This window comes from Sus scrofa, chromosome 11 (genome assembly GCF_000003025.6).
Source record: "Sus scrofa isolate TJ Tabasco breed Duroc chromosome 11, Sscrofa11.1, whole genome shotgun sequence".
Taxonomy (NCBI): Eukaryota; Metazoa; Chordata; class Mammalia; order Artiodactyla; family Suidae; genus Sus; species Sus scrofa.
This window is the reverse complement of record NC_010453.5, coordinates 25,979,150-26,006,673: the sequence shown is the minus strand read 5'-3', so window position 1 is coordinate 26,006,673 and position 27,524 is coordinate 25,979,150. Positions and strand designations below refer to the sequence as shown.

General features: G+C 47.5%; 1 protein-coding gene across 2 annotated transcripts in view; it reads left to right on the top strand.

Moving 5' to 3' along the window:
- CNMD (chondromodulin) overlaps nucleotides 11,901–27,524 on the top strand; it is a 35,582-nt gene continuing 19,958 nt past the window's right edge. The window contains exons 1-3 of one of the 2 annotated variants that reach the window (XM_021065645.1): nucleotides 11,901–12,143; nucleotides 12,553–12,693; nucleotides 20,326–20,466. In XM_021065645.1, coding sequence (XP_020921304.1) covers nucleotides 11,991–12,143; nucleotides 12,553–12,693; nucleotides 20,326–20,466 — 435 coding nt within the window. In that variant the 5' untranslated portion in view covers nucleotides 11,901–11,990. The remainder of the gene's footprint in view (nucleotides 12,144–12,552; nucleotides 12,694–20,325; nucleotides 20,467–27,524) is intronic. The other variant, XM_021065644.1, reaches the window with a different exon arrangement.

Below are 27,524 nucleotides of genomic sequence, written 5' to 3'. Positions count from 1 at the left end.
GACCTGGGCTAGCGAGTCAGGGACCTGAGTCCTCCTCCTGGCTGTGTGGTCACGGGGAGTCCCTTCATCCGGCCAAGCCTCAGTTTACACATCTGTAAAACTGGGGATAAAGTTGACAGTTCCGGCCCTTTTCACAAGTCATTTCTAAGCATCTTGTGAGGTCATGTATGTGAACCCTCTTGGTAAACTTTGATGTACTACCCAGAAGGCGGGTGCAGAAAAAGGGGGCAAGAAGCGGATCATGTCACCCGTGGTAGAAAGCAGAGCCTTAGGGAGCTCCTTTCGTGGCTCACTGGTTAATGAACCCGACTAGTATCCATGAGGATGCGGGTTCAATCCCTGGTGTTGCTCAGTGGGTGGAGGATCCAGCATTGCCATGAGCTGTAATGTAGGTTGCAGATGTGGCTGGCATCCCGCGTTGCTGTGGCTGGGACGAAGGCCGACAGCTGTAATTCTGATTCGACCCCAGGCCTGGAAGCTTCCAAATGTCGTGGGTGCAGCCCCCAAAGGGAAAAAAAAGAAAAAAGAAAAAAGAAAGCAGAGCCTTAAATGAGTGGGACACAAGATGGATAAATGTTGATGCCTGTGCCAGAAGGGTTGTCTTAAATCAGCTGCCATAGCAAAATACCATAGACAGGTGGGCTTCAACAACAGACATTTCTCTCTTTTTTTTTTTGTCTTTTTGCCTTTTCTTGGGCTGCTCCCTCGACATGTGGAGGTTCCCAGGCCAGGGGTCGAATTGGAGCTGTAGCTGCCCGCCTACACCAGAGTCACAGCCACTTGGGATCTGAGCCGCGTCTGCAACCTACACCACAGCTCACGGCAACCCCAGATCCTTAACCCACTGAGCAAGGCCAGGGATTGAACCCACAACCTCATGGTTCCTAGTCGGATTTGTTAACCACTGTGCCACAACGGGAACTCCGAGCAGCTCATCATTCTAAAGCACTTATTCTCACAACCCTGTGCAGATTACACCACGGACTCTTTGAGTCACCCCATGGGACACCATCCTCCCTTGGGGACATATGCTTCACAAGGGCAGGGACTTGGTCACCTTTTTATCCCCAGCACCTGCAGCAGTTGCTGGCACACAGTAGCTGCTCAATAAAAATAGTTGGTGACGGAACACTTGAGTCATTTGAGAGGAGCAGTCGAGGTGGGGCTAGGTTGGTCACCTGGCCGAGTTGTTCGGCTCTAGAAAGTGACAGAGCCAGGATTCAAACCCTTACTCGCCGTCCTCCGGCGTCCCCTTGTTCTGGGTGCTCAGAGTCTTATCGGCCTCCCATTTGGACGGGTTCCTCGCAGGGCTCAGCTAGGCACTAAATATTGTGTGCCTCCCAAATTCACATGGGATGGTGTTGGATGTAGGACCTCGAGGGGTAATTTGGTCTGGATGACGTCATGGGATGGGGCCCCTGTGATGGGATTAGTGTCTCTTTAAGAAGAGGGGGGAGTTCCCATTGTGGCGCAGCAGAAACGAACCCAACTGAGAACCGTGAGGTTTCGAGTTCCATCCCTGGCCTCCCTCAGCGGGTTAAGGATCCGGCGTTGCCGTGAGCTGTGGTGTAGGTTGCAGACGTGGCTTGGATCCGGTGTTGCTGCGCCTGTGGTGTAGACCGGCAGTTACAGCTCCAATTAGACCCCTAGCCTGGGAAGCTCCATATGCCACGAGTGCAGCCCTAAAAAGGCAAAAAAAAAAAAAAAAAAAAAAAAAGAAGAGGGAGAGACGCTGCAGCTCGCTCTCTCTCTGCCTCGTGGGGACACAGCGGAGAGATGGTCGTTTACAAGACAGAAAGAGAGCCCTCACCAGGAACGGAATCTGCCAGCAATTTGATCTTGGACTTCCCAGCCTCTGGAAAGCGGAGAAAGAAATGTCTGTTGTTGGAGCAGCCCTAAAAAAAGACACAAATAAAAAATAGAATTATGAGCTGCTATTATCATCTGTTTCACCATTGTTCCTTGGGTTGGTCCCCTTAAGATGCTGTATGACTAGGACAAATGAAGAGAAATCGGGGACATGCGCCCCGAGGTCCATTCTTGCCTCGCCTCTGTTTATATTTGCTGCTGGGAACGCAGCTTCCAGGGTCACATCATTTCGCTGCTCATTTCGCTGGGTAGCCAGTATCTGTGCCACTTAACTGTTCTCTGGGCTCCGTTCTCCAGTGAGTCCAGAAGGGCATTGCTTATTTAGGAAATGACATGTTCTGAGTTATTAATACATTCCAAATATTAAAATTTGAGTTGAAGCACTGGGAAAATCATGGCAGGATCATCATTGAGGGAGGCCAGGTGGCTAATGAATGTGCGGTGCCTAGAAATATCTTGATTCCTCTGCCCCCTCTCTTCCAATTAACAAAAGCACTGATGATCTCAGGGCTGTTCTGACCAGCTGGGATAAATCAGCCCACTGGCAGCTGCCCAAATGATGTATTTTAAGGGCACAGGCCATGTGGCTCTCTATTGCAAAGCAATTGGGGTCACTGTGTCTGCATATGGATTAACTCGCTGTGCAGGGATCCTACCCACATACTGTGCTCGCTGTGGGTTGACACCCAATAGCTATTCAGCAATGACAAAGAGGAGACAGACCCAAGAACCCTCCAGGAGTCCCTCATCTTCATTTTTCTCCGTTCCTATTTTTTATTCCTTTCAGCAAAGAGGATTCAATTGGCTTTCCCTATGGATTTTCACAGTCTCTGTTCTTGGAAGGAATTTCCCACACTTGACAGAAAAACGTATCTGGATGAGTTCGAATGGAGAATCACAAAAGTCTGTAAGGATGGGACTTGATAATTATCAGCAATGAGGTTCTACTGCACAGCACAGGGAACTGTATCCAAGCTCTTGGGATAGACCATGATGGAAGATAATACGAGAAAAAGAAAAAATATATATATACACACACACACACACCTATGACTGGGTCACTGTGATGTAGAGCAGAAATGGACACAACATTGTGAAAAAACTTTTTTTTTAAAGAATTATCATCTTGGCCCATTTCCTTTAGTGATGCCAAGGGCAAGGTGTGTTAAAGGTAGAGTCATTTTAAATAAACTGTTAATTGGCTGAGCTTTTCTCTGGGGGAAACCCAGGGCAAATCATGGTGAATGGCTCAGGTGGTAATGGCTCTGTTGGGAACACTGTCTAGAGGTTCCTGAATATTCTGTCTCTGTTCCCCTGAGCAATTATGTGCAATGCAGAGGAGATGACTGATTTCCTGCCTAGTCAACCATCAGTAAACATTTACCGATGACCTAGCATGTTCGACACACAACACGAAACACTGGAAGGTCCCAAAGCCAAGAGCCAAGAGCGTGCCGTCTTATAAGAGGGATTCAGAAATTATAAAATACCTGCAACGCAAGGTTGTACAGTTTAGGTGCCAGTTGCTCGGTGAGCCTTGTGATCTGTGATCATAGGTCCTGGAGTTTCTGGGCTAGTAACCCTTCATCCTCTACGGCATTATCCCCATAAATTATCGAAGTTACTCCAACAGTCAATATCCAAACTACATTTGTCAGACTACCTCGATTATCTGGAAGCAAGGCAAAAATCCTGCCAAACCCTGAGTTCTGGATTCTAGCTAAAAATAACAGTCACTGGGAGTTCCCCTCGTGGCTCTGCAGTTAGCGAACCTGACTAGCATCCGTGAGGATGTGGGTTCGATCCCTGGCCCCGCTCAGTGGGTTAAGGATCCGGATCCAATGTTGCCCTGAGCTGTGGTGTAGGTCGCAGATGTGGCTAGATCCTGTGTTGATGTGGCTGTGGCAAATGTGGGCAGCTACAGCTCTGATTGGACCCCTAGCCTGGGAACCTCCATATGCCGCGGGTGCAGCCCTAAAAAGACAAAAAGACCAAAAAAAAGAAAAAGAAAAAAACAAACAGTCACTCACTGAATGTATGAGTAGCTCCCACCATCAGGTGAGTGACCAGTCATAATTCTGCAAAGGCAATTAACAAGGATGTGAACCTTTCCCGCAAGGTTTTCTGAACTATGTCTTGGCAGATGTTTTCTCTGGCCCTTGCCTTGCTTCTCTTTTCATTCACTGATTAACTCTGCCTCTGTCTAATGAACAACAGTGACTAAGACACAGTCCTGACCTCCTAGAAGCTTACACGACAGTCTGGTGGGGAAAACAGACAAAGGGGCCACTGGAGAAATGGCCAGAGCCTCATATGTGCTCTGAAGGAAGCTGGACTCGGCTCTGGGCCCTGAGAGCCACTGTGGGGGTCTTAAGCAGAGATAGGAGGGAATGTGAATTACTCTTTAGAAAAGTTGATCTGGAGTCCCTTCTGCGGCACAGCCAAAACAAACCCGACTAGTATCCATGAGGATGCAGGTTCGATCCCTGGCTTCGCTCAGTGGGTTAAGGATCCAGTGTTGCCATGAGCTATGGTGCAGGTCACAGATGTGGCTGGGATCTGGCATTACTCGGACGTAGGCAGGCAGCTGCAGCTCGGATCAACCCCTAGCCTGGGAACTTCGCTATGGGTACGCACGGCCCTAAAGAGCAAAAAGAAAAGAAAAGTTAATCTCTCTACAGTGTAAAGAGATTGAAGGCGGCAAGGCTGGAGGGAGGCAGGCAGACATGGAGAACACTCTCTTTGATGTCCCTGGGTTACTGCCACTTGTAGCTCCATCAAGGGCCATTTTAGCGCCTGGGAGCGGAAAGGTGAGCCGGCGCCAACAAGCAGAGTACTAACCACGCAGAGGGGTGCGGTGGGAGGATACAGCCCCAGTTGTGTAGACACGACCCCTCAGTACCAAAACGCTCAGCACGCTTTCTATCCACTCTGGTGTTTAGATGAGGAGAAGGAGGCAGCTTAGGGATGAGTGCTGAAAGATAACTTGAAAAATTAACCTAGCTATGAGGACTGACAGATATTTTAAGATTAGAATGAGGAGTTCCTGCTGTGGCTCAGCGCGTTAAGAACTAGTATCCGTGAGAATGCAGGTTGGATCTCTGGCCTTGCTCAGTGGGTTAAGGATCTGCTTTGCTGCAAGTGGCGGTGTAGGTCACAGATGTGGCTTGGATCTGGAGTTCCTGTGGCTGTGAGCCAGGCCAGCAGCTGCAGCTCCAGCTCCAACTTGACCCCTAACCTGCGAACATCCATATGCCACAGGTGTGGCTGTAAGAAGAAAATTGATTGATTGATTGATTGATTGATAAGTAATGGTAGACTGAGTAAAGATCAGCCCTTCTCAGTTTGGGTGGGCATCTTCCAGTCTGTTGAGGTCTGCATAGAACAAAAGGGTGGGGGAAGGGTGAGTTCCTTCTCTCTGCCTGAGCCGGGTGGCCCATTCCCCTCCTGCTCTCACCGTCTGTGCTCCTGATTCTTTGGTCTTCGGGACTCTCATGGGAATGTACACCCCCTGTTTCCCAGGTCTCCCGTTTTTAGATGAAAGATGATGGGTTTGCCCAGACTCTGTAACTGCATGAACCACCCCTCCCCATAATAAACAGCTCTCTGCATATCTAAATATGTCCTATTGGTTCTGTGTCTCTGGAGGCTTTGACTAATACACGAGTCACTCCCAACCTCCTCCAGCGCCCTCTATACAGCTCTGGGTCTGTTCCCCGCTGGCGGAGTCTTGGCATCTTCACATCTTCCAGCTCCAAATGTTCACGACTCCTGTAAACTCCACATTGTGTTTCTCACACGACAGCTATCAACGTCTCCCACACTTTGGAAGCCCCGCTGGGTCTCCCAGCCTCGCTGTCTCAGCAGATGGCCCCCTCTTCACAGACACTGTCAAGTCCAAAATCTCCACTTGTGTGTTTTCTCGCACTTAATGCATCCACTATTCAGCCAGGGCTCCCTCTTTATACCTAGTTGCTTGCGGTCAAAAGGTGAGAGTTATCAAGTTCCCGTTGTGGCTCTGTAGTTAACAAATCCGACTAGGAACCATGAGGTGGTGGGTTCGATCCCTGGCCTTGCTCAGTGGGTTAAGGATCCGGCGTCGCCGTGAGCTGTGGTGTAGGTTGCAGATGCGGTTCGGATCCTGCGTGGCTGTGGCTCTGGCGTAGGTCGGCAGCGACATCTCTGATTTGAACCCTAGCCTGGGAACCTCCACATGCTGCGGGAGCGGCCCTAGAAAAGGCAAAAAGACAAAAAAATAAATAAAAAAATAAAAAAATGGGAGGGTCATGGTGACATCTGCCTCCTCCTCATAATCAATATTCAGAGCTACCTCCAAAATAGGTCTCCAGTCCATTCATTCTGTCCCATCTCCATCCTTTATCATTATCCTGGTCCTGACCACAATCATCTCTCACTTGGACCGCTAAGGAGCCTCCTAAAATATCTACCCCTTTCACTCGTTCCCTCCTCCAAGTCAATCATTCTAACCTGCAGAGGTTAAAAGGATATGTCTGCTTTTAATTTATTTTTTTGCAAAAAGTAATGTTTGATTTCTATGACTAGTAATAAGGAAAAACATAGACTTACAGAGCGTTATATATTGAGAAGTCTTTTAGCCCTTCCTTTTGTTTTAAAAATGAGAAGAAAAGAGCACAAAAAAATCTTACACAAGCTCACATAGCAAGCATACGGCAAGGCCATGAAAGAAAAGAGGCTTTTCAGGAGTTCCCATTGTGGCACAGAGGAAAACGAATCCGACTAGGAACCATGAGGTTGCAGGTTCAATCCCTGGCCTCACTCAGTGGGTTAAGGATATGTCCTTGCTGTGAGCTGTGCTGTAGGTCACAGACGAGGCTCGGATCTGGCATTGCTGTGGCTCTGGCATAGGCTGGCAGCAACAGCTCCGATTAAACCCGTGGCCTGGGAACCTCCATATGCTGCGGGTGTGGCCCTATAAAGACAAAAGACCAAAAAAAAAAAAAAAAAAGAAAGAAAGAAAGAAAAGAGTCTTTTCAATTCCAAGTGTAGCATTGTTCCATGGTCCGGTATTTAGCTACATATAGCCGAGGTCTAGGTTACAGGGAAAATGTGTCTGAAAAAAACTAAAAATGATAATAAAAAATACTTTGATAAAAAATGTATCATAGGTTTGTGTGGTTTGTAATACGAATGATTTTTTTTTTTTTTTTAATGGCTGCATCTGCCTTGTATGGAAGTTCCCGGGCTAGAGGTCAAATCCAAGCTGTAGCTGCCATCGATGCCACAACCATGACAACATGTGACTTAAGATGTATCTGTGACCTTTGCTGCAGCTGCAACACAGGATTCTTAACCCACGGAGCGATGCCAGGGCTCGAACCCTCATCCTCACAGAGACAACGTCAGGTCCTTAACCCTCTGAGCACAAGCAGAACTCCAAAAAGGATATTTTGTTAAATGCTGAAGTTCCCTGGTGGCTAGTGGGTTAAGCATTTGGCATTGTCACTGCTGTAGCTCAGGTCACTGCTGTGGCACGGATTGGATCCCTGGCCTGGGAACTCACCCATACCACAGGCATGACAAAAAAATAAAATAAAAAACCACAAACCTGATCATGCCATTCCGCAGTTTCAACCCCCTTAGCGACCTCCCAGGAGCAAGAGAAAAAAATTCCTTAACAAGGCTTTGTTTGCTACAGCTTCATCTCTTGCTGGTCTTTCATTCCCAAGAATCCAGCCTCTCTCCTTCAAATGCCTAAGTCTTTACCAACTCTAGGCCGTCTAACATGCTGTCTTGGCACCCTTCCCACACCTACACCCGTCTCCACCTGGAGAATGCCTACTTTTCTTCAGTTCTCAGCTTAAACATCACTTCTTCAGGGGCTGTCCTCTTCCTCCCAGTGCAGACTGGACGTTACGTTATCTCAGGGTACCTTACTTTCCCCTCTTACTGGGACACCTTCATTTTGTGATTACCTGCTTAATGACTGTCTTTGCTTTCTTCTTTTTTTTTTTTCCTTCTTCTTCTTTTTTAGGGCAGCATATGGAAATTCCCAGGCCAGGGGTTGAATCAGAGCTGCAACTGCCAGCGGATCCCACAGCCAGATCCCAGCCGCATCTGCCACCTCCCCCACAGCTCATCACAATGCCAGATCCTTCACCCACTGAGCCAAGGCCAGGGATCAAACCTGCTTCCTCGTGGATACAGGTCAGGTTCTTCACCCACTGAGCCACAGTGGGAACTCCATGACTGTCTTTTCCACTCCGCTCTAAGCAACGCAAGAGCAGAGACCCCGTCTCATCGGCAGACCTAGCACAGTGCCTGGGTCAAGGGCAGAGTTGGATTCTGGATCCTCAGAGAATGAACCCATGGATTAGATCCAGCAGGGGGCTGGGCAGAGGGGAGCAAACTTATGCAATGGGGGCCCCTTTGTCCCCTTCTCCACAGGATTCACACCGTGCTGCTGCTTCTACTGTCTTTTTTATTTTTTTATTGGAGTGGAGTTGACGTACACCGTTCTATTAGTTTCAGGCAAATCAATCATACATATTAATACATGCATTCTTTTTTCCTATATAGGTTATTTTAGACTATTAAGTACATTTTCTTATGCTATACAGTAAGTTCTTGTTAATCATCTCTCTCTCCCCTCCCTCTCTATCTTTTTTTTTTTTTACTTTTGGCTTTTTAGAGAGGCACCTGCAGCATATGGAAGTTCCCAGGCTATGGGTCAAATCGGAGCCATAGCTGCTGGCCTACTCCACAGTCACAGCAACAGGGGATCTGAGCCACATCTGCAACCTACACCACAGCTCACAGCAATGCCGGATCCTAAATCCACTGAGCGAGGCCAGGGATCGAACTCACATCCTCATGGATCCTACTCGGGTTCGCTCATCACTGAGCCACAGAGGGAACTCCCGTTAACCATCTTTTTTATACAGTAGTGCGTGTACACTATTCCCACCCTCCCAATTCTTCCCTCTCCCCAACAGTTTCACCTACGGTAACCATGAAATGGGTTTTGAAATCTGTGAGTTTGTTTCTGTTTTATAAATAAGTTCTTTTGTATCATTTTTATTAGATTCCATATATAAGGAGTATCATGTGATACTTGTCTTTGTCTGACTTACTTTACTCAGGATGCTAATCTCTAGGTCCGTCTATTATAGGATACTGAGTGGAGCCCCCAGGCTATACAGTAGGTCCTGGTTGATTTCCTATTTTACATATAGTCGCCTGTATATGTTAATTCCAAACCCCTCCTCCCTCCTTTCCCCTTTGGGAAACATCGGTTCGTTTTCCAAGTCCTTGAGTCTGTTTCTGTTTTGTAAAGAAGTTCATTTGTATTTATTCTTTTTAGATGCTGCATGTAAGTGATATCATATGATTTTTGTCTCCCTCTGTCAGACCTACTTCACTTAGTATAATAATCTCGAGGTCCATCCGTGTTACTGCAAACAGCATTGTTTTCATGGCTAATATTCCTTTGTATATATGTACCACACACAGCTTCTTTTTTTTTTTTTTTTTTTGGCTTTTCTAGGGCTGCATATGGAAGTTCCCAGGCTAGGGGTCTAATAGGAGCTGTAGCCGCCAGCCTATGCCAGAGCCACAGCAACGTGGGATCCGAGCCTCGTCTACAACCTACACCACAACTCACGACAACGTCGTCAGATCCTTAACCCACTGATCGAGGCCAGGGATCGAACCCGCAACCCCATGGTTCCTAGTCGGATTCGTTAACCACTGATCCACAACGGGAACTCCTGTACCACATCTTCTTTATCCACTCCTCCATTGATGGACATTTAGGTTGCTTCCATGTCCTGCCTGTTGTAAATAGTGCTGCAATGAACTTTGGGGTGCACGTATCTTTTCAAATTATGTTTTTTTCTGGATAGATGCCCAGGAGTGGGTTTGCTGGACCGTATGACAGTTTATTTATTTTTTGTCTTTTTAGAGCCTCATTGGGGGCATATGGAAGTTCCCAGGCATATGGAAGTTCTGCCACAGCAATGCCAGATCCAAGCCACATCTACAACCTACACCACAGTTCACAGCAATGCTGGCTCCTTCACCCACAGAGCAAGGTGAGGGAGGGATATTAGTTGGATTCATTACTGCTGAGCCATGATGGGAACTCCAGCCACTTCATCCTTTTAAGTAGTTGCCAAGATTCCTCTGTGAGGATGGATCATAAGTTCTCTGTGGACCCTGAAGATGCTTCTAGGCCTTTCTTCTAGCCAACATGCTGCAATGAGTATCCTTGCATGTGTAGGATTTTTCCAGCCTGTGAGCCCATCTGTGGGGTAAATCCACAGGAATGAAATTATGCTTTGCATTGTGGAATTAAATGGCTCTCCACAACAGTGGTACCAGTTCACCCACCGGCAGCAAGAAGGCCTCCTTTGCCCTCATACTCTCCAACAGATTGTTTTAACAAGTGTTTTTATTTTTGCCAGTCTGATAGGTAAAAAGGAATACTTTTCATTTGCACATCTTTGTATAAGTGCAGTCAAGCATTTTTCTTATGTTTAACAGCCATTTGAATTCCCTCTTCTGTGGATTCTCTGTTCCCATCCTTTGCCCATTTTGCTATTGCAGTGTTGGTCTTTTCATGACTCCTAGGAACCCTCTATCTAAGAAAACGAGTTCCTTGTCTGTGATATGAGTTGCACATCCTTTTTTTTTGCCTTTTTTGTAGGGCTGCACCTGCGGCACATGGAGGTTCCCAAGCTAGAGGTTGAATCGGAGCTGTAGCTGCCAGCCTACACCACAGCCACAGGAATGAGGGATCCTTAACCCACTGAGCAAGGCCAGAGATCGAACCCACGTCCTCATGGATACTACCTGCATTGGTTAACCACTGAGCTATGATGGGAACTCCAGCAATCGGTCTTATATCCGCTCTCAGAACTGCTGCTCCCGACTTGCTCTTCTCCCTTGGATTCCCACCACTCTCCCAGTCTCCCCAGGTCTGTAACCTCAGTCTCCCCAGTCCAACACCTGCCTACAGATTCTTCCGTGCAAGTTTTTTCCATGCTTCTGCTCCTTTCCAGCCCTGTCATCTTACTGGTCACTTCATGCTGTCTCTCATCAGCAACCCCCAGAATGGGACACTTCCTCCTGCTGCAATCCTGTCATCCAACCTCCTTCTGCTCAGGAAACCTCGGCCCCACCCCGCATTATACACACACACACACACACACACACACACACACACACAAACACACACACATAAAATGCTATTATATATAAATATATATGCTATTACATAGTATACATATGCTGTTACATACAATAGCATATATAATATATAATAACTATATATGCTATTATATATATATAGCTATTATATATGCTACTGTATTATATATACTATATGCAATATACATGCTATTATGTAATATACATGCTATATATAAGCTATTCTTTTGGACATATCAGTGTTTTGGATTTGTGAGTGTTGCCATTCTTTTTGTCACTTTGTTTCATTTAACCAGAATGTACTCTTACTCTGGTCTCCCCAACTGCCTTCCCTCTAGCTCTTCTCCTTGGCTTTCGATTTTGCTGCAGCAGTACACTCCAGCTAAGACTCAGAGAGAAACCAGTGACAGGGGCCCGTCTCTAAGACCCTGCTCCATGCTCCTGTCCCAGGGCCATCCAGCAGTGCCAGGCGCGTGTAAACCCTGGCAAACTTTGGCCCGTGTCTTCCATCCACTTGCAGGACCCTGCTCTCCTCTGTGTCTGGTTCCACCAGCCCCCAGCACACACATGCAAGGGCACTGCAGGAAATGGGCCTCCCGCCAGGCGTCACAGCAGAGCCCTGGGACATCCTAAGAGATTCTTGGCGGAAAGAGTTCTGGCAATTTGGCATTTCTTGGGGGCACAGGACTCAGCATCCCCGGTCTGTCTACCCACCTCTATCCCCACCAGGAGACATTCAGGTTTGGGGGGAGCGAGCAGGAAGAGGAGGCTCCGGAATGCAGGACCGGCTCATGTTGCTCGGGCGGGAGAGGGAAGGGAGGAGAGAGGTGAGGCGCTGGAAGGAGAGGTGGGGAGCGCTGGGCTGGCCCAGGCGGGACCGGGGGACCGCGCGCCCGTGCGTGTGTGCGCGCGCGCCTCTGCACCGCGTTGAAATGCCCTGCACGTCGGGGCAGCAGGACAGAGCCGAGGACGCGCGCGGAGCCTCCCAGGGTCCTGCTCTTGGGACAGCAGCCATGACGGAGAACTCGGACAAAGTGCCCATCGCCCTGGTGGGGCCCGACGACGTTGAGTTTTGCAGCCCCCCGGTGAGTACCGCCCGGGAGCCCCAGAACGCGGGGTCTGGATCCCCTGTCCTGGGTCAGAGATTTGTGCCACCAAACTTGGGAGGTGGGAGCAAATTGAGGTGTCCAAATGTGGGCTTGGGTGGCGCCCCACGCGTGTGCTTGTGCAGGGGGGCCGGCATCCCCAGAGGATGTGAAGGGGCGAGAGTAAGGAGGGAGCGTCGGGTGGCCGGCGGAGAACCACGGGGCGATGTCCCTGCACCGCGAAAAGTTTGCCCTGGGCACATCCACGCCCGAGGACCAGGGACCCTCGGGCGGGAGCTCAGCGAAAGGGGGGCCGGGAGGAGCCTGGGATGAGCTGCATCCCATTCCCACCCCGGAGGCCCCGGGAGCTGCGCGCAGACATGACGGTCCTTTTCCCGCCCGCCCGCAGGCATACGCCACGGTGACAGTGAAGCCCTCCAGCCCCGCGAGGCTGCTCAAGGTCGGAGCCCTAGTCCTCATTTCGGGCGCAGTGCTGCTGCTCTTCGGAGCCATCGGGGCCTTTTATTTTTGGAAGGGGGGCGACAATCACGTAAGTCCAGAGCGCGGGGTGCAGGCTGGAGTCGGGGTGCGTGGGGCGGGGAGGGGCGCGGGGTGGCGGGGTCTCCTGGGTCACCCGCGTGTTCCCCCGGGTCACCCGCGTGTTCCCCCGGCCCACCCGCGTGTTCCCCCGGCCCAGGTGGCGCTAGAGCGGCCCCCGCATGCCAGCTGACGGTGTCCCCTCAGGGCTTCCCTGGCACCCTCTCGCTTCTCCCATCCAACGCCACGAGGAGGCTTCGCACTCGCAGGTGGCTTTGTAGAAAAGCAAGGCAGGGTTCTAAGGGAGAATGTTAAAACAGAGGAGCGGAGATGTGCAGTGGAAGGTTCCAGAAGAGTCCTTTTTGGCCGATCTCAGCCTGGCCCCTCCACGATGCGGGTAAAGCACGTTCCCTCTGGCTTCGCCTTACTCATCCCTAGGGAAGAAATGCAATGAAGGCCTTTCCCAGGTGAGAACGCCTGTGAATTTAAGAACCTGGGACAAAGACGGTGGAGCAATATTCAGACTCAATGGTTATTAGGGACCAATTTGACCTCTTAAGTTTCATCTCTCTCTCTCTCTCTCTCTCTTCCCCTCTTCTCCCCAGCTGCCCTCATCCTTAAGGCACTCATCCCTCTTGCTTTAAGAAAAAGGGGGGGGGGCGGCAGGGAGGGAGTGGGATGGACTGCGAATCTGGGGTTCATAGAGGCAAACTATTGCCTTTGGAATGGATAAGCAATGAGATCCTGCTGTGTAGCACTGGGAACTACATCTAGTCACTTATGATGGAGTGTGGTGGGGGATAATGTGAGAAAAAGAAAGTGACTCGGTCACTTTGCTGTGCAGTAGAAAATTGACAGAACATGGTAAACCAGCTATAGTGGAAAAAATAAAAATCAGTCAAAAAAGAAAAAGAAACAGAAGTTCTAACTTCCTTAAAGATGGCTCATTGCTTTAAAAATCAATTCTGGCCTGGTCACATGTGATTGAGTGGTAAAGGTCTCACCACCGACTGTCCTACCTTCTTGGTAGGCAACTATTTATTTTAAAGCTGGGTTGGCTTCAAGGAATATAAACCGTGCTCCTGAGTTGACTGGGCAAAATTCCAGTGTGTTTGCTAAATACTTTGAATAGTGTTCGCTTATGTAAAGGGGGGCATTTTATCTTGATGACCGTTGCCCGGCCTGGTATAAGCTTCTTTCAACTCATGGAAAAGAATTCCATCCCCGGGGTGCACACAAAGGGCTGTTTCTTAATCACTGCCCTCAGAGGATCTGTGGCTGTTTCCCCCCCCTCCGTCTCTCCCACCATGAAATTCAAAGCATGAACAAATTCCAGTACTTAGAGAAAATGGTGCTGAAAGCGATGCAGCCATTTTATCCATCACATCTTCTGCCGTCGCTGCATAATTTGTATTTTTAACTCAAACGCCTAATGTAGATAAGCATGCCATTTAGCACTGCGTCTGTTTTAGAGACTGTATCAGATTTACAAGCATCGATTTGTAAGATCAGAATTGCACAGTGTTTTGTGTATATGTGAAAAGTGCCTTAATGTAGTTGTATATTTTAAATATAGAAGCGGGGCCAGATGCTCATATTTGAAAGCAGGCATATCCGAACATGAAAACCATTTCAGTATCTCCATCTCCATTAATGGCAGGGTTTGGATTGCCATCCGCTGGGAGATGGTATGGAATTTGAATGTAAATGCTATCTCTTAGATGACAAAACTTCAGCAGTATAGGTCCTGTGGGGATAAAAAGAGCTTTGCTTTTTTTTTTTTCTTTTTTTCTGCCTTTTTTTGGGGGGAGGGGGTGTAAAGATTTGGTCATGATATATATCAAAATGAATACCCTGTGGCATTTAATTATTCAAGGCACACACAGATCACTGACAAGCTTCTAGAAAGAGAGATTGAAAGATCATCCCGAAGGAGGAGGGCCTCCTTTTAGCAGAGCTTTTACTTTCCTGCAGGACGGTTGGTTGTCTGGTTCAACAGAGCAGTATTAAATTCTACAAATACAGAGAGATAGTGAATCACATTTTGTTGCCAACAATCAAAGTTACCACTATTTCCTATAGAGGCAAGTGAATGAAGAAAATGATGGTCGGTTTTTTTTTTTTCAAACTCCCCAAATAGTCCGGGCTGATCCCTATTACTTAAGTCTGAAAAACAAGTCACAAAATACTAAATAGAGTCAATTTGGCACCGTCTTTGCATAGCGTATACACACAGTCTGCTTTCCCTGAATGCAAAAATACATAGCCGAAACAAAAAAGGTTCAGTCTCTGTCAAACAGAGTTTGAACCCCCAGGAGTTCCCACTGTGGCTCAGCAGTAACGAACCTGACTCGTATCCATGGACGTGGGTTCGATCCCTGGCCTCACTCAGTGAGTTGGGGATCTGGTGTTGCTGTGACTGTGGCGTAGGCCGGCATCTACAGCTTGGATCAGACCCCTAGCCTGGGAACCCCCAGGTGCAGCCCTAAAAAGACAAAAAGCAAAAAAATAAAGAAAAAATAAAGAAGGAGAAGGAGGAAAAGAAACAAAGGAAGACAACCCCCAACCAAATGGACTACGACACTCTTTGGGGATTATCCATGCCTCGGCGCGTCTATGTTGGTTTATAGAGAAGAACCAGCAGTCATTTACCTCCTATGCCTTTCCTCTGGGCAAATCCCCTAAAGACAGGTTGCCAAGAAATCAGCTGGAAGACTCTGAAGCATTGGAGTTCTAATAATCAGGGGAAAATGACAGGGCTCAAAGACTGAGACCATGTTTCATGCACATTATTGTAAATGCAACAAGACATTGAAATATGGCCCATTCCCACCAATATGAGATAACTGACACGTCTACCCCATGGGATGAGAGGATGAGCTCATTGCTCGGGGCCTTTGGTCTCAGCCTGATTTTTCTAGACATTGTCCCAAACATAATGCCATTATCCTAAGAACCCGGGCTTTATTAGAAAGTCATTAGCAAATATCCTTGGCTGTAAAAGGCACCATATTGAGCAGAAATTTGGCACATCATAAGCTTTCTTTGTGCTTGGATAGAAATAGCCTTAGGTGCTAACAGCTCCATCAGTTTTGAGCAGATAATGTGATTACTGCTCCACCAACCCAGCCTCCTCCTGAGCTCCAGGCCCAAGATTTTGGAAACAACTTCCGACTTTTTTTTTTCTTTCTTTCTTTCTTTCTTTTTTTTTTTTTTTTTTTTTTTTTTTTGTCTTCTTTGCCATTTCTTGGGCCGCTCCCGAGGGACATGGAGGTTCTCAGGCTAGGGGTCGAATTGGAGCTGTAGCTGCGGGTCTACGCCAGGGCCACAGCAACGCAGGATCCAAGCCGCGTCTGCGACCTACACCACAGCTCACGGCAACGCCGGATCCTTAACCCACTGAGCAAGGCCAGGGATTGAACCCACAACCTCATGGTTCCTAGTCGGGTTCGTTAACCACTGCGCCATGATGGGAACTCCAACAACTTCCGACTTTTTACCATCACCTCCACGCCAGTCACTTCAGCAGGGCACAAGCCTCCCACTGCCGTTCCACGCAGACAGTGTCCTGCTTATAAAAGACAGGCTGGGGGGTTCCCTTCATGGCTCAGCAGTTAACAAACCTGACTAGGACCGATGAGGATGTAGGTTCGATCCCTGGCCTCCCCCTGTGGGTTGGCGATCTGGCATTGTCATGTGGTGTAGGTCGTAGATGCAACTCGGATCCCATGTCGCTGTAGCTGTGGTGTAGGCCGGCAGCTGCCTCGGGTGTGGCCCTGAAAAGAAAAAAAAAAAAAAGAAGACCAGCTGAAGCCACCTCACAACGAAGGCGATACCCATGCTAGTTAGGGGGATTTTGTTGGAGGGGTGTGGTGGAGGAGAGTGAAATTAAGATCACAAGCCACATTTCTCGTGTTGCCATCTTGTGTCCTTATTAAGCAGTCCTGAAAATTTGGAAATAGTTCATGTCTTTGTCTATTTTATCGAAGTACAGTAGATTTACACGGTTGTGTTAATATCTGCTGCACAGAAAAGTGATTCAGTTAAACATACATATTCTTTTTCATATTCTTTTCCATTATGGTTTATCACAGGATGTTGAATCTAGCTCCCTGTGCTATACAGTGGGGCCTTGCTGTTTATCCATCCTATGTGTAATAGTTTGCCTTGGTAATAGTAGAATATAATATAATATAATATAATATAATATAATATAATATAATGTAATGTAATGTAATGTAATATAATATATAATGTAATATATAGTGTAATGTAATATAGTATGTCTGCTAGTCCCAAATTCCCAATCCATCCATCCCCCATCCCTCTCTCCCGTGGCAGCCACAAGTCTGTTCTGTATATCTGTGTCTTTTTCTTTTTTCTTTTTTTGTTTTTTGTTTTGTTTTGCTTTGTGAGTCTTTTTCTGATAACTAGGTTTTGTTTTGTTTTGTTTTTTTGTTTTTGTATTTTTGCTATTTCTTGGGCCGCTCCCGCGGCATATGGAGGTTCCCAGGCTAGGGGTCGAATCGGAGCTGTAGCCACAGGCCTACGCCAGAGCCTCAGCAACGCGGGATCCGAGCCGCGTCTGCAACCTACACCACAGCTCACGGCAATGCCGGATCGTTAACCCACTAAGCAAGGGCAGGGACCGAACCCTCAACCTCATGGTTCCTAGTCGGATTCGCTAACCACTGCGCCACGACGGGAACTCCTGATAACTAGTTAATTTCTTAAATTTGTGATCGCTTTATTAGTCAAAAGCTTCCGTGCAATGCTTTTTTGAAAAAGAGGCTTTTGTCGCCTGAGTGAAGGCAGGACCCTTGCGCCAGCAAAAACGCACACCAGCGTTGTCCACCCCGCGCCCCCTGACAGCCAGAAGTCAAGTACATAGCGGCTGCTCAGAAAGCACAGGGGGCAGAACAGAGCCCGCTTTCTAAGCCTGACCTGCAGAAAGCTCTGGCTCAGCCAAAGCAAACAGGTTTCCTCAAATTGGCTGATGGTAAAGACCGTCTGAGGTGCAAAGTGAAAACACTGGTGGGCCCTGCTCCCGTTCCCCCGAAATCAGAACCCCGAGAAGCAGTTCTTATGACCCGGCGCGCTGGGGAGACCATGCCCTGCAGGAATCAAGGTTCATTAGAAGGAGGAAAAAAAAGGCGCAAGAGGCGGCCGAACTGCATGCTGGGATATTCTCTTCCCCCGAATGAGGGTCGTTTGCCTAAAAGGGGAGCCGCTAGCGATGTCGGGTCTGCATCTCTGCAAATGAAAGAGCGCTCTGTGGGTCTTGTGATAATGAGTTTTCTACAAGGAATGATCCAGGAACAACAGATGCTTTTCCCAGGGTTTGTCCACGCGGCAGTCAGGCCCTTTCTCATAATGAGGGAGCAAATCAGACTTCAGTTGAATCTGAGCTCTTTGCGATTCTGACCTACTGACCTACTGATACTAAGTAGCAAGTGTCTTTCATCAGTTCCCATCCCTTCCCCTTTAAAGATTTTATAAATTACAAGATTATGAATAAGATGGCTCATGTGAGAGATCTATTGCACAGCATATATAAGATAGAGAGATATACCTATATATGCCTCCAAGTTAGAAAAAGGAAGAAAAGAAACGAAAAGGAACCCAGTCACTGCCCCACAACACAGAGAAGGTTTGAGCCGCACAGCACGGCACAGTGAGCAGGATCAGTGTGTAAATCGTGAATATATATATATATATATATATATATATTTTTTTTTTTTTTTTTTTTTTTTTTTTTTAAGGCTGCACCCACGGCGTATGGAAGTTCCCGGGCTAGGGTCGCATCAGAGCTGTAGCTGCCAGCCTACACCACAGCCACACCAACAGTGAATCCTTAATCCACTGAGCAAGGCCAGGGCTGGAATCCACATCCTCAGAGACACTGTGTCAAGTCCTTAACCTGCTGAGCCACAATGGGAACTCCGTAAATCACTTTTTAAACTAGTATCCTAACCAGATGTCTAAACCAAGAGCCCTTTGGATCATCTAATTTAGTGGTGCACTGTAAAAAAAAAAATTTTCTAACGGCAGAATTTTAAACAACATCTTAGAAATCCAAGGCATGACACAGATCAGAAGCAGAGCTTCTCTGGCTCAATTGCAGGTGGCCGGGGAGGTGGGGGGTCGTAAAGGAGCTTCATTGTCCCACTTGCTCTGCTCCTCTCACCTCTGGGCCACCTCTATTAAGCCCCAGGGCTCTAAGGACACAAAGGAAAACCGCCTCTGAGATCTCATTTCATCATTTTACACTTGAGGCAACTCCCAAGACCCAGCAATAAGTGATGCGGCCACCTGTTTTTCTGATGCCGGGACCAGCGCTCTTGGACAACGCCAGGCCTCCCTCCCCCGTCCCCACAGGTCTCATAACGAAATGCCTTATGACACCATATGCCTGTCCCATAGAGTCATTAAAATGAGTACCTCTTATTCAGAGCCGAAACAGATGTGCTCATTGACCTTGCTGTCTGTAAATGCTGCTCTGTTCCGGGCATAGCCCAGTCCTGTCTGCAGGCCTTTCTGTACACCACCCTCCACGCCAAATCTTGACTGCAGGATTTTAAAAAATACCTGTGGGAATTCCTGTCGTGGCACAGCAAAAACGAATCCGACTAGGAACCATGAGGTTGTGGGTTCGATCCCTGGCCTTGCTCAGTGGGTGAAGGATCCGGCGTTGCCTTGAGCTGTGGTGTAGGTCGCAGATGTGGCTCAGATCCTGCATTGCTGTGGCTGTGGTGTAGGCTGGCAGCTGTAGCTCCGATTCAACCCCTAGCCTGGGAACCTCCATATGCCATGGGTGCAGCCCCCCACCCCCCCAAAAAAAAGCTTTGAATTCAGGTGCCCCTGCAGGCTTGTTCACTTAACAGCCCAGTTAACCCTCTGCCTCCCCAATGTCCATGTGTCTATCAGTGGGTCTCAACTCTGGCTGCGGGATCCCAGCCACGTCTTCAACCTACACCAAAGCTCACGTCAACGCCAGATCCTTAACCCACTGATCGGGGCCAGGGATAGAACCCACATCCTCTTGGACACTAGTTGAATTCATTTCCATTGAACCATGATGGGAACTCCCAGAACTGACCTTTAGAAAAAGATCTGGAGTTCCCTGATGGCTGAGTAGGTAAAGGATCCAGCATTGTCACTGCTGTGGTGTGGGTTCAGTCCCTGGCCTGGGAACTTGTGCATGCCATGGGCATGGCAGAAAGAGAGAGAGAGAAAGGAAGGAAGGAAGGAGGGAAAGAAGGAAGGGGGTGGGAGACGAGATCTATGCTCAAGTCCTATCCCCACAGATTCTGATTTGATTGCTGGAGAGTAAGTGGGAGAAATCCAGGTGTGATAGCTGGAGGTTCTACTCAGATGCTTCTATATGCAGCCAGGATTGCAAATCGCTGAGCTATGCTAGTATCAGAGACTCTCAAAGCTATTACTTTGAAGGTATTTTTAAAGAAATCATTGTATTAAGTGATTGATATATGAATGAAGTCCTCATAGAGAAATGTCTTACTACGAAGGATGTTTCCGTGCCTCTCAGATAAACAGGAAAGCTACTTCATATGCCAAAAGTCTCGAGATAAGCCCTGAATTGCTTTAAAAGGGAAGCATCACTAACTCTCATGTTCACTTCCAGATTTACAATGTCCATTATACCATGAGCATCAATGGGAAATTACAAGATGGGTCAATGGAAATAGATGCTGGGAACAACGTGGAGACCTTTAAAATGGGAAACGGAGCCGAAGAGGCGATTGAAGTTAATGATTTCCAGAATGTAAGTATATGTCATACATTTAGGGCGTTTCACCAGGCAAGTCCGGGAGACTGTCACTCAGGGCGGATGATCTCTCATACACATCCAACTGGGAACTGTTCTTTATGGCAGGCAGAGCGCCGCTAACCCGCATGCGCCATGCATCATGTTCTGAGCAAGGACCACTCTTGGTCCCTTACATCTTCACCATCAAAACATCAACCCCTTAGCACTGAAGAGAACAAATTCTTGGAACGCAACAAAGTCTTGGCAGAAAAACTTGTAAGAGCCATTTCTTTCCAAGCAGCTTTCTTTTTTCTTTTCTTTTTTGTCTTTTTAGGGCCACACCCACAGCATATGGAAATTCCCAGGCGAGGGGTCAAATGGGAGCGATGGTGTGGCCGCAGCCACGGCCACACCAGATCTGAGCCACATCTGCGACCGACACCACAGCTCACAGCAACCTCTCATCCTTAACCCATTGAACGAGGCCAGGGATCGAACCCACATCCTCACGGATACTGGTTGGGTTCCTTTCCACTGAGTCATAATGGAAACTCCTCCAAGCAGCTTTCTTAACAGAGTGACTAAAAGGCTCCCAGAGCCTCGCAAGCTCTGAAATAGGCAGCTTGTCGAGAGGAAGGAAAATGTAATGGCCTCAGCATCTCGTCCACAGCAGGTAGGATCGATTTACAATTTCTCAGTTCTTCCAATTTCCCATTTAATCCAGACAATGAGCCTGGCGAAAGCCCCCCAGTGTATCATAGGCTTTCGGAACGTAGCCTATTACAGATGAAACATGCCAGTGTCCTTTGAAAAGGGCGCGCATGTTTGTTTTCACAAATTCAATTTACAGGCGGTCAGAGACATTAAGCCTTGCGGTGATGCTTCACGGTACATGTGCAAACCCAAGTGTCACTCCAGGCCGCCTCTCCTGATGGCCACCCTAAATGTCATCATCTCTTTCATGTTCTAAGATGAGAACGAGGCATCACTATTTGTGTTCTCCTGTTACGGCGGCAGACGGAGTGGGTGAGACTTCGTAATGACAAAAGGCTCTTGAAACCCATGTCTCTTCTGATAGTTTACTGGCCTACAAACAACGCATCGACCTGTCTTCCTCTGATTGATGAGAAAAACTAGAGATGCCTTTCATTCGAATGAAAGAGCTCCCCTTGTTGATACCCAAACATACTTCGAAACGAAAGCCCTTTTGAATACTAAACAGCTGCTAACCTTAGAGCCCAGCTGATGTTAGACTTTTTTTTTTTTTTTTTTTTGGATGTTTTAAAAAAGTTGTATTCCAGTATAGTTGATGCATCAAGTTGGGATCATTTCTGCTGTACAACAACGTGAATCAGTTCTACATGCACACGCATCCATTCTCTTCCAGACTCTTTACCCACATAGACAAGCACAGACTATTGGGCAGCGTTCTCTGTACTGAACAGCAGGTTAAGGCTCAAAGAGCAGAACTACCTGGCACGGCAGTCCGCAGTAGGCGTTCTTTGATGGTGACAGGGACTGGCTCGGGTTCCGCGTGGGCTTCACCCTGGGGCCGGGCTCTGCAGCCCTTGTGGGATCAGCTGCATTTCCCTTAGTCATAGCTCTGCAAATGGTTCTGGTCGAGGCACAAAAGGATCATTTCTCTGGACCTCGTGAAGGCTTTTACTGCAAGATCCAGGACAAGGTAAACGGCTTTTTTTTTTTTTTCTTTGTCCTGCTCAATATAAAATTATAAAATGTGCCTCCCACACAGGCAGCATAGAAGCCAGAACCAGACCTGGGAGTTGGCACCATAGCAAGCTATGCAAAGGTAGCAATACAGATAAATAAGATCCCTCTCTCTCAATATTTGCATGTGTCAGGAATATCCTTTTACAGTAGTTTAATCCCAAACCTGTATTTCTGTTTTATCATCCTTTGGTTCTAATAATGGTATTGATTGTGTTTTGCTCTCATAGGCCAACGGGGCCACAAATATTTTATAAACTGATCAATTTTCTTTGAGAGCCTCTACATTTCTCTAAGTCAGAACTGGTGAGGAGAACATTTTTTTGATGAATAGAACCTGTTATGGGTTTAAATAAGCCTGGGCTTTGGAAAACACATGAATCAGCCCCGGTGGTACCTGCACTCTTTCTTTCTCCTGGATTATAAACCCTCCAATTCAGGAAGCGTTTCTTGGGGCGACCGTGTTTAAGGGATGGTGGTTATAAGTATGGAGGATGCAAAGATGAGGGCCCCTCGTTCCATCCCTCAAGGACCTTACTTACAGCCAGGTCCCAGAGGCAGACGTCCCCCCAGAAGTGGCTTCTGGTCCACCTGGAAAACACGCTGCCGTGGAGCGAGGAACTGAGCCCTGGAGCCATCGTGCAGGAGGTCACCACTGCCAGGTTATGGGGTGGAGCGGGTTTGACCGAGGTGACCATGGCCAAATCAGCTCTGGAGAATGATTAGGATTTCGACCCGCAGAGAAGTAGGGGCAGGGCTTTCCAGGCCCCAGGGAAGCATATGGGCACCATCCTGAACCCAAGTTCAAGAAGCCCTGATGAGCCCCATGTAAGTACTTTCTTTAAAAGTATGTTAGTATATTTTAAATGAGTAAAAAAAAGGTTTGGGAGTTCCCGTCGTGGCACAGTGGTTAACAAATCCGACTAGGAACCATGAGGTTACGGGTTCGGTCCCTGGCCTTGCTCAGTGGGTTAAGGATCCGGCGTTGCCCTGAGCTGTGATGTAGGTTGCAGACGCGGCTCAGATCCCGTATTGCTGTGGCTCTGGCGTAGGCCGGTGGCTACAGCTCCGATTGGACCCCTAGCCTGGGAACCTCCATATGCCGAGGGAGCGGCCCAAAAAAAAAAAAAAAAGGGTTTGTTCAAGGAATTATTAAAACATTCATTTTTACACATTTAAAAGTTTCTAAACTGAAAAAAGTACTTATCGCACAGGGGAATAAAATGACACATAGTTTTAAGTGGTTAACAAGTATGGAGGAAAAAAAGTGATCACTAAAATACTGTTATTAAAATATTATTTTAACACACAACTATATTTGTAAGTAAGATGGTTTAATCTAGGATAGCATTTGCGTGTGAGCTGATGTTGAATCTATGCAAATAAAATTACTTAGAACACTTGGAAAAAAAAAAAAAAAGAAGAAGCCCTGATGAGGAGGGAGGGCAGAAGATGGGGCCAGAGTAGGACAGTTTCTGCATCGTAAGTGACCAGCCTTCCTACCAACCCCACCAAGACTGTAATAGAATCAATGGCAAACAGAGCCTCCTGAGAGAGAATTGACACTGAATGAAGGGCGCTGGGCTCTACACCGTTAAAGAAAGAAATTGATAGGGGTGGGGGGATTGCTTGTTAAAGAATTAAGGCAGACTTGTTAAAGAATTAAGGCTACTGCCGTGGGGTTTAGTAGTCGGGGAGAGAGATCAGAGTCAACTCTGAATACAGCACCAAGGGAAAGTGGGGATTTATAGTCGGGGGTGTGGGTGAGGGGGGTGTTGATGGATGGAAAACTACTAAGTACAATAGTTCTTTGCTAAACCGATCTAACAGGATTTTTGCTACAGGCAGGTCTGGGGGATCAGATATCCAGGTTGGTCAGACCAAGGCTGAATCAGCAGGATTCTTGAAAGAACAGGGCCAGGATAGAGGCCAGGGTTGGGGCCTCGTGAAAAGAGGACTCAGAGGAGCGTGTCGAAAGCCAGGAGACTCTTTATCGAAACCCTGGAGAATACAAAAGGTTCTACAGAATTATACCCTCAATAGCATCGGTGCTGTTGCTTTACACCAAACCTCTCAGACCTATTGACCTATTTATATGACAAAAATCCTGATTAGAGGAGTTTCAGCTGTAGCACAGAGGGATCAGCAGCATCTTGGGAGCACTGGGATGCAGGTTCGATCCCCAGCCCAGCACAGTGGGTTAAGGATCTGCCAATGCTTCAGCTCTGACTTAGGTCAAAACTGTAGCTCCGATCTGATCACTGGCCCCAGGAACACCATATGCCATGGGGTGGCCAAAAAAGAAAATAAATAAAGTGGTTAAAATGGTAAATTTTACGTTATGTATATTTACCCCAATTTTTTAAAAAATAAATTTTAAAAGATGACAAATAGGTAAAAAAAAAAATTTCTTAAAAAAAAAAATCCTGATAGAAATTAAGATAGGTGTTCCCTGGTAGCCTAGCTGTGAAGGATTTGGCGTTGTCATTGCTGTGGCTTGGGTGTGGTCCCTGGCCCAGGAACTTAGGCAATCAAAAAAAAAAAAAAAGGTAGCATAAACAGGTGGGTATATACAGATTTTCACTATACAATTTCTTTTTTTTCTTTTTGCCTTTTCCAGGGCCACATCTGCGGCATATGGAGGTTCCCAGGCTAGGGGTCGTATTGGAGCTGTAGCCGCTGGCCTAGGCCAGAGCCACAGCAACGTGGGATCCGAGCTGCGTCTGCAACCTACACCACAGCTCATGGCAACGCTAGATCCTTAACCCACTGAGCAAGGCCAGGGATCGAACCCACAACCTCATGGTTCCTAGTCGGATTTGTTAACCCCTGAGCCACGATGGGAACTCCTATACAAATCTTGTGACTTTGTGTATATTTTAATTTAAAAGGCTGGAGGGTTAAAAAAAAAAGCACAACCTACCTGGTAGGTAAGGTAAATAAGGTTATTGATTTCAATCATCAATATAGTCCCCCACAATAACATAAAGAAAAACTAAAGTGAACATAATTTATAATAAAATTTGGTCTTGAGCCTGATGAGCTAGAAAACATCATAAAGTCATAAGCTTGCTCTGATAGTTGGGTCCATGTCTGTGCCAGAGGCTAAAATACAGACTGACTTAAGTGTGTGTTGACGAACTAAATACCAGGTAATTTTCTCAAACAGTGAACAAGGTGGCATTTTCCCTCCATTTTTCACAGTCATTCCATTCCTAAGAAATTCATTGTACCCTAAGACCATGCCAGGAGCTTCCTGGTGGCTCAGTGGGTTAAGGATCTGGTGTTGTCACTGCTGTGGCTCCAGTTCGATCCCAGGCTCAGGTACTTCTGCATGATGCAGGCAAGGTAAAACAATAAAATAAAATGTTTATGTGTAAAACAGTGTTGGGTTCTAGGCATCGATGCTTACAATCAAGTTTTTAAGTTTTTACTCTGGACCCTGGGTGGTTCATTCTTCAGGGATTCCCAAGCTGACTGGGACCCAGCACCCCTGGGCCTGCCCTAGAAAGGCCAGGAGAGCCCTCGGGTCTAACAATAAAGAACTCCCTCTCGGAGTTCCCGTTGTGGCTCAGTGGGTTAAGAATCCAACATAATGTCGGTGAGAATGCAGGTTCAATCCCTGGGCTCGCTCAGTGGGTTAAGGATCTGTCATTGCCATGAGGTGTGGTATAGGTCACAGATGAGGCTCGGATCTAGTGTGGCTGTGGCTGTGGCATAAGCTGGCAGCTGCAGCTCTGATTCGACCCCTAGCCTGGGAACTTCCATATGCCACAAGTGCAGCCCTAAAAAGGAAAAAATAAAATAAAAATTCCCTCAAAGGTTTCTAAAGACTCCCCCCTGGTGGAAGGACCCCCTCACTCTCCTTGGGAACTTCTGGTTTAAGCCACAGTAATAAATGAGATCCCCTAGAAAGAAAAAAATGCGGCTAAAATGAGATCAGCTGACTGTTGATAAAAGGATGTTAGATCATTGGACTTCTCAGTCATTACTTTTGTTAACAAACTGCTTCATTATCACCAGTTTCTAAGTCTTGTTTGAAAAAACAGAAGGTCTGCTTGCCTTTTCTTGTGCCTGTTCCTTCCCTCTGTTTAATCCCTTCAGCGTGTCTGGCTGCTTGCTGTGGATTTGTAGCTAGACAGGGTGGTTAATATGTGTGAATTCCTTCCCACAAGACACATCCCTGTGGGGTTTCAGTTCTCTTTGCAGCCAGTAGACAGCCAGAATGGAGCTCGCGTGGTGGCGCAGAGGATATGAATCTGACTAGCATCCATGAGAATGCAGGTTCGATCCCAGGCCTTGCTCCATGGGTTAAGGATCCGGTGTTGCTGTGACCTGTGGTGTAGGTTGCAGACAGGTCACAGATCTGAGGTTGCTATGGCTGTGGTATAGGCTGGCAGCTACAGATCCAATTCAACCCCTAGCCTGGGAACCGCCATATGCCACGGGTGTGGCCCTAAAAAGAGAAAGAAAAAAGAACTAACTCAGTAACAGACTCACATTCAGGGCTGTGAATTCTTCCATGGAGACGGCTCTCTCCCTGGGGATATGGTAATGGCTATGTGGTGCTTCCTCCCTGGCACCCCAGTTCAGATGCTGTGAGGGTTTGAAGTGATTTAGCCCCTAGCCTAGAAACTTCTCTATGCTATAGGTGCAGCTCTAAAAAGAAAAAAAAAAAATTACTGTAGCCTGGGTAACTTCTAAATAACAGACATTTTGGGTTTTTTGTTTTGTTTTGTTTTTTAATTTGGTCTTTTGTCTTTTTAGGGCCACACCCATGGCATATGGAGGCTCCCAGGCTAGGGGTCTAATGGAGCTGTAGCTGCCAGCCTATGCCAGAGCCACAGCAATCCCAGATCCGAGCTGTGTCTGCCACCTCCACCACAGCTCACGGCAACGCCGGATCCTTAACCCACTGAGCAAGGCCAGGGACCGAACCCGCAACCTCATGGTTCCTAGTCGGATTCGTTTCAGCCACACCACAGCAGGAACTCCCAGACATTTGTTTCTTATAGTTCTGGAGGCTGGAAAGTCCGACTAAAGTGCTGGCAGATTGGGTGTCTAGTGAAGGCATTGCTTTCTGGCTTCTAGAAAGCAGAAGGGGCAGAGGGAGCTCTCTGGGGAAAGGGCGCTAATCCCATTCATGAGGGCTCCACCCTCGTGACCTAATCCCTTCCCAGAGGCGCAGCACCAAGTACCACCACAAGGGGGCGTTAGGTTTTTAACATAGGGATTGGGGTTGTAGGGGGTGGGGGGAGACACAAACATTTTTGATGGATGGCAGGCCGTTTCAGGCATTTCAAAACTGTGGTACCCTGAGCAGGTTTCCTTCTCCCTAAACCTGT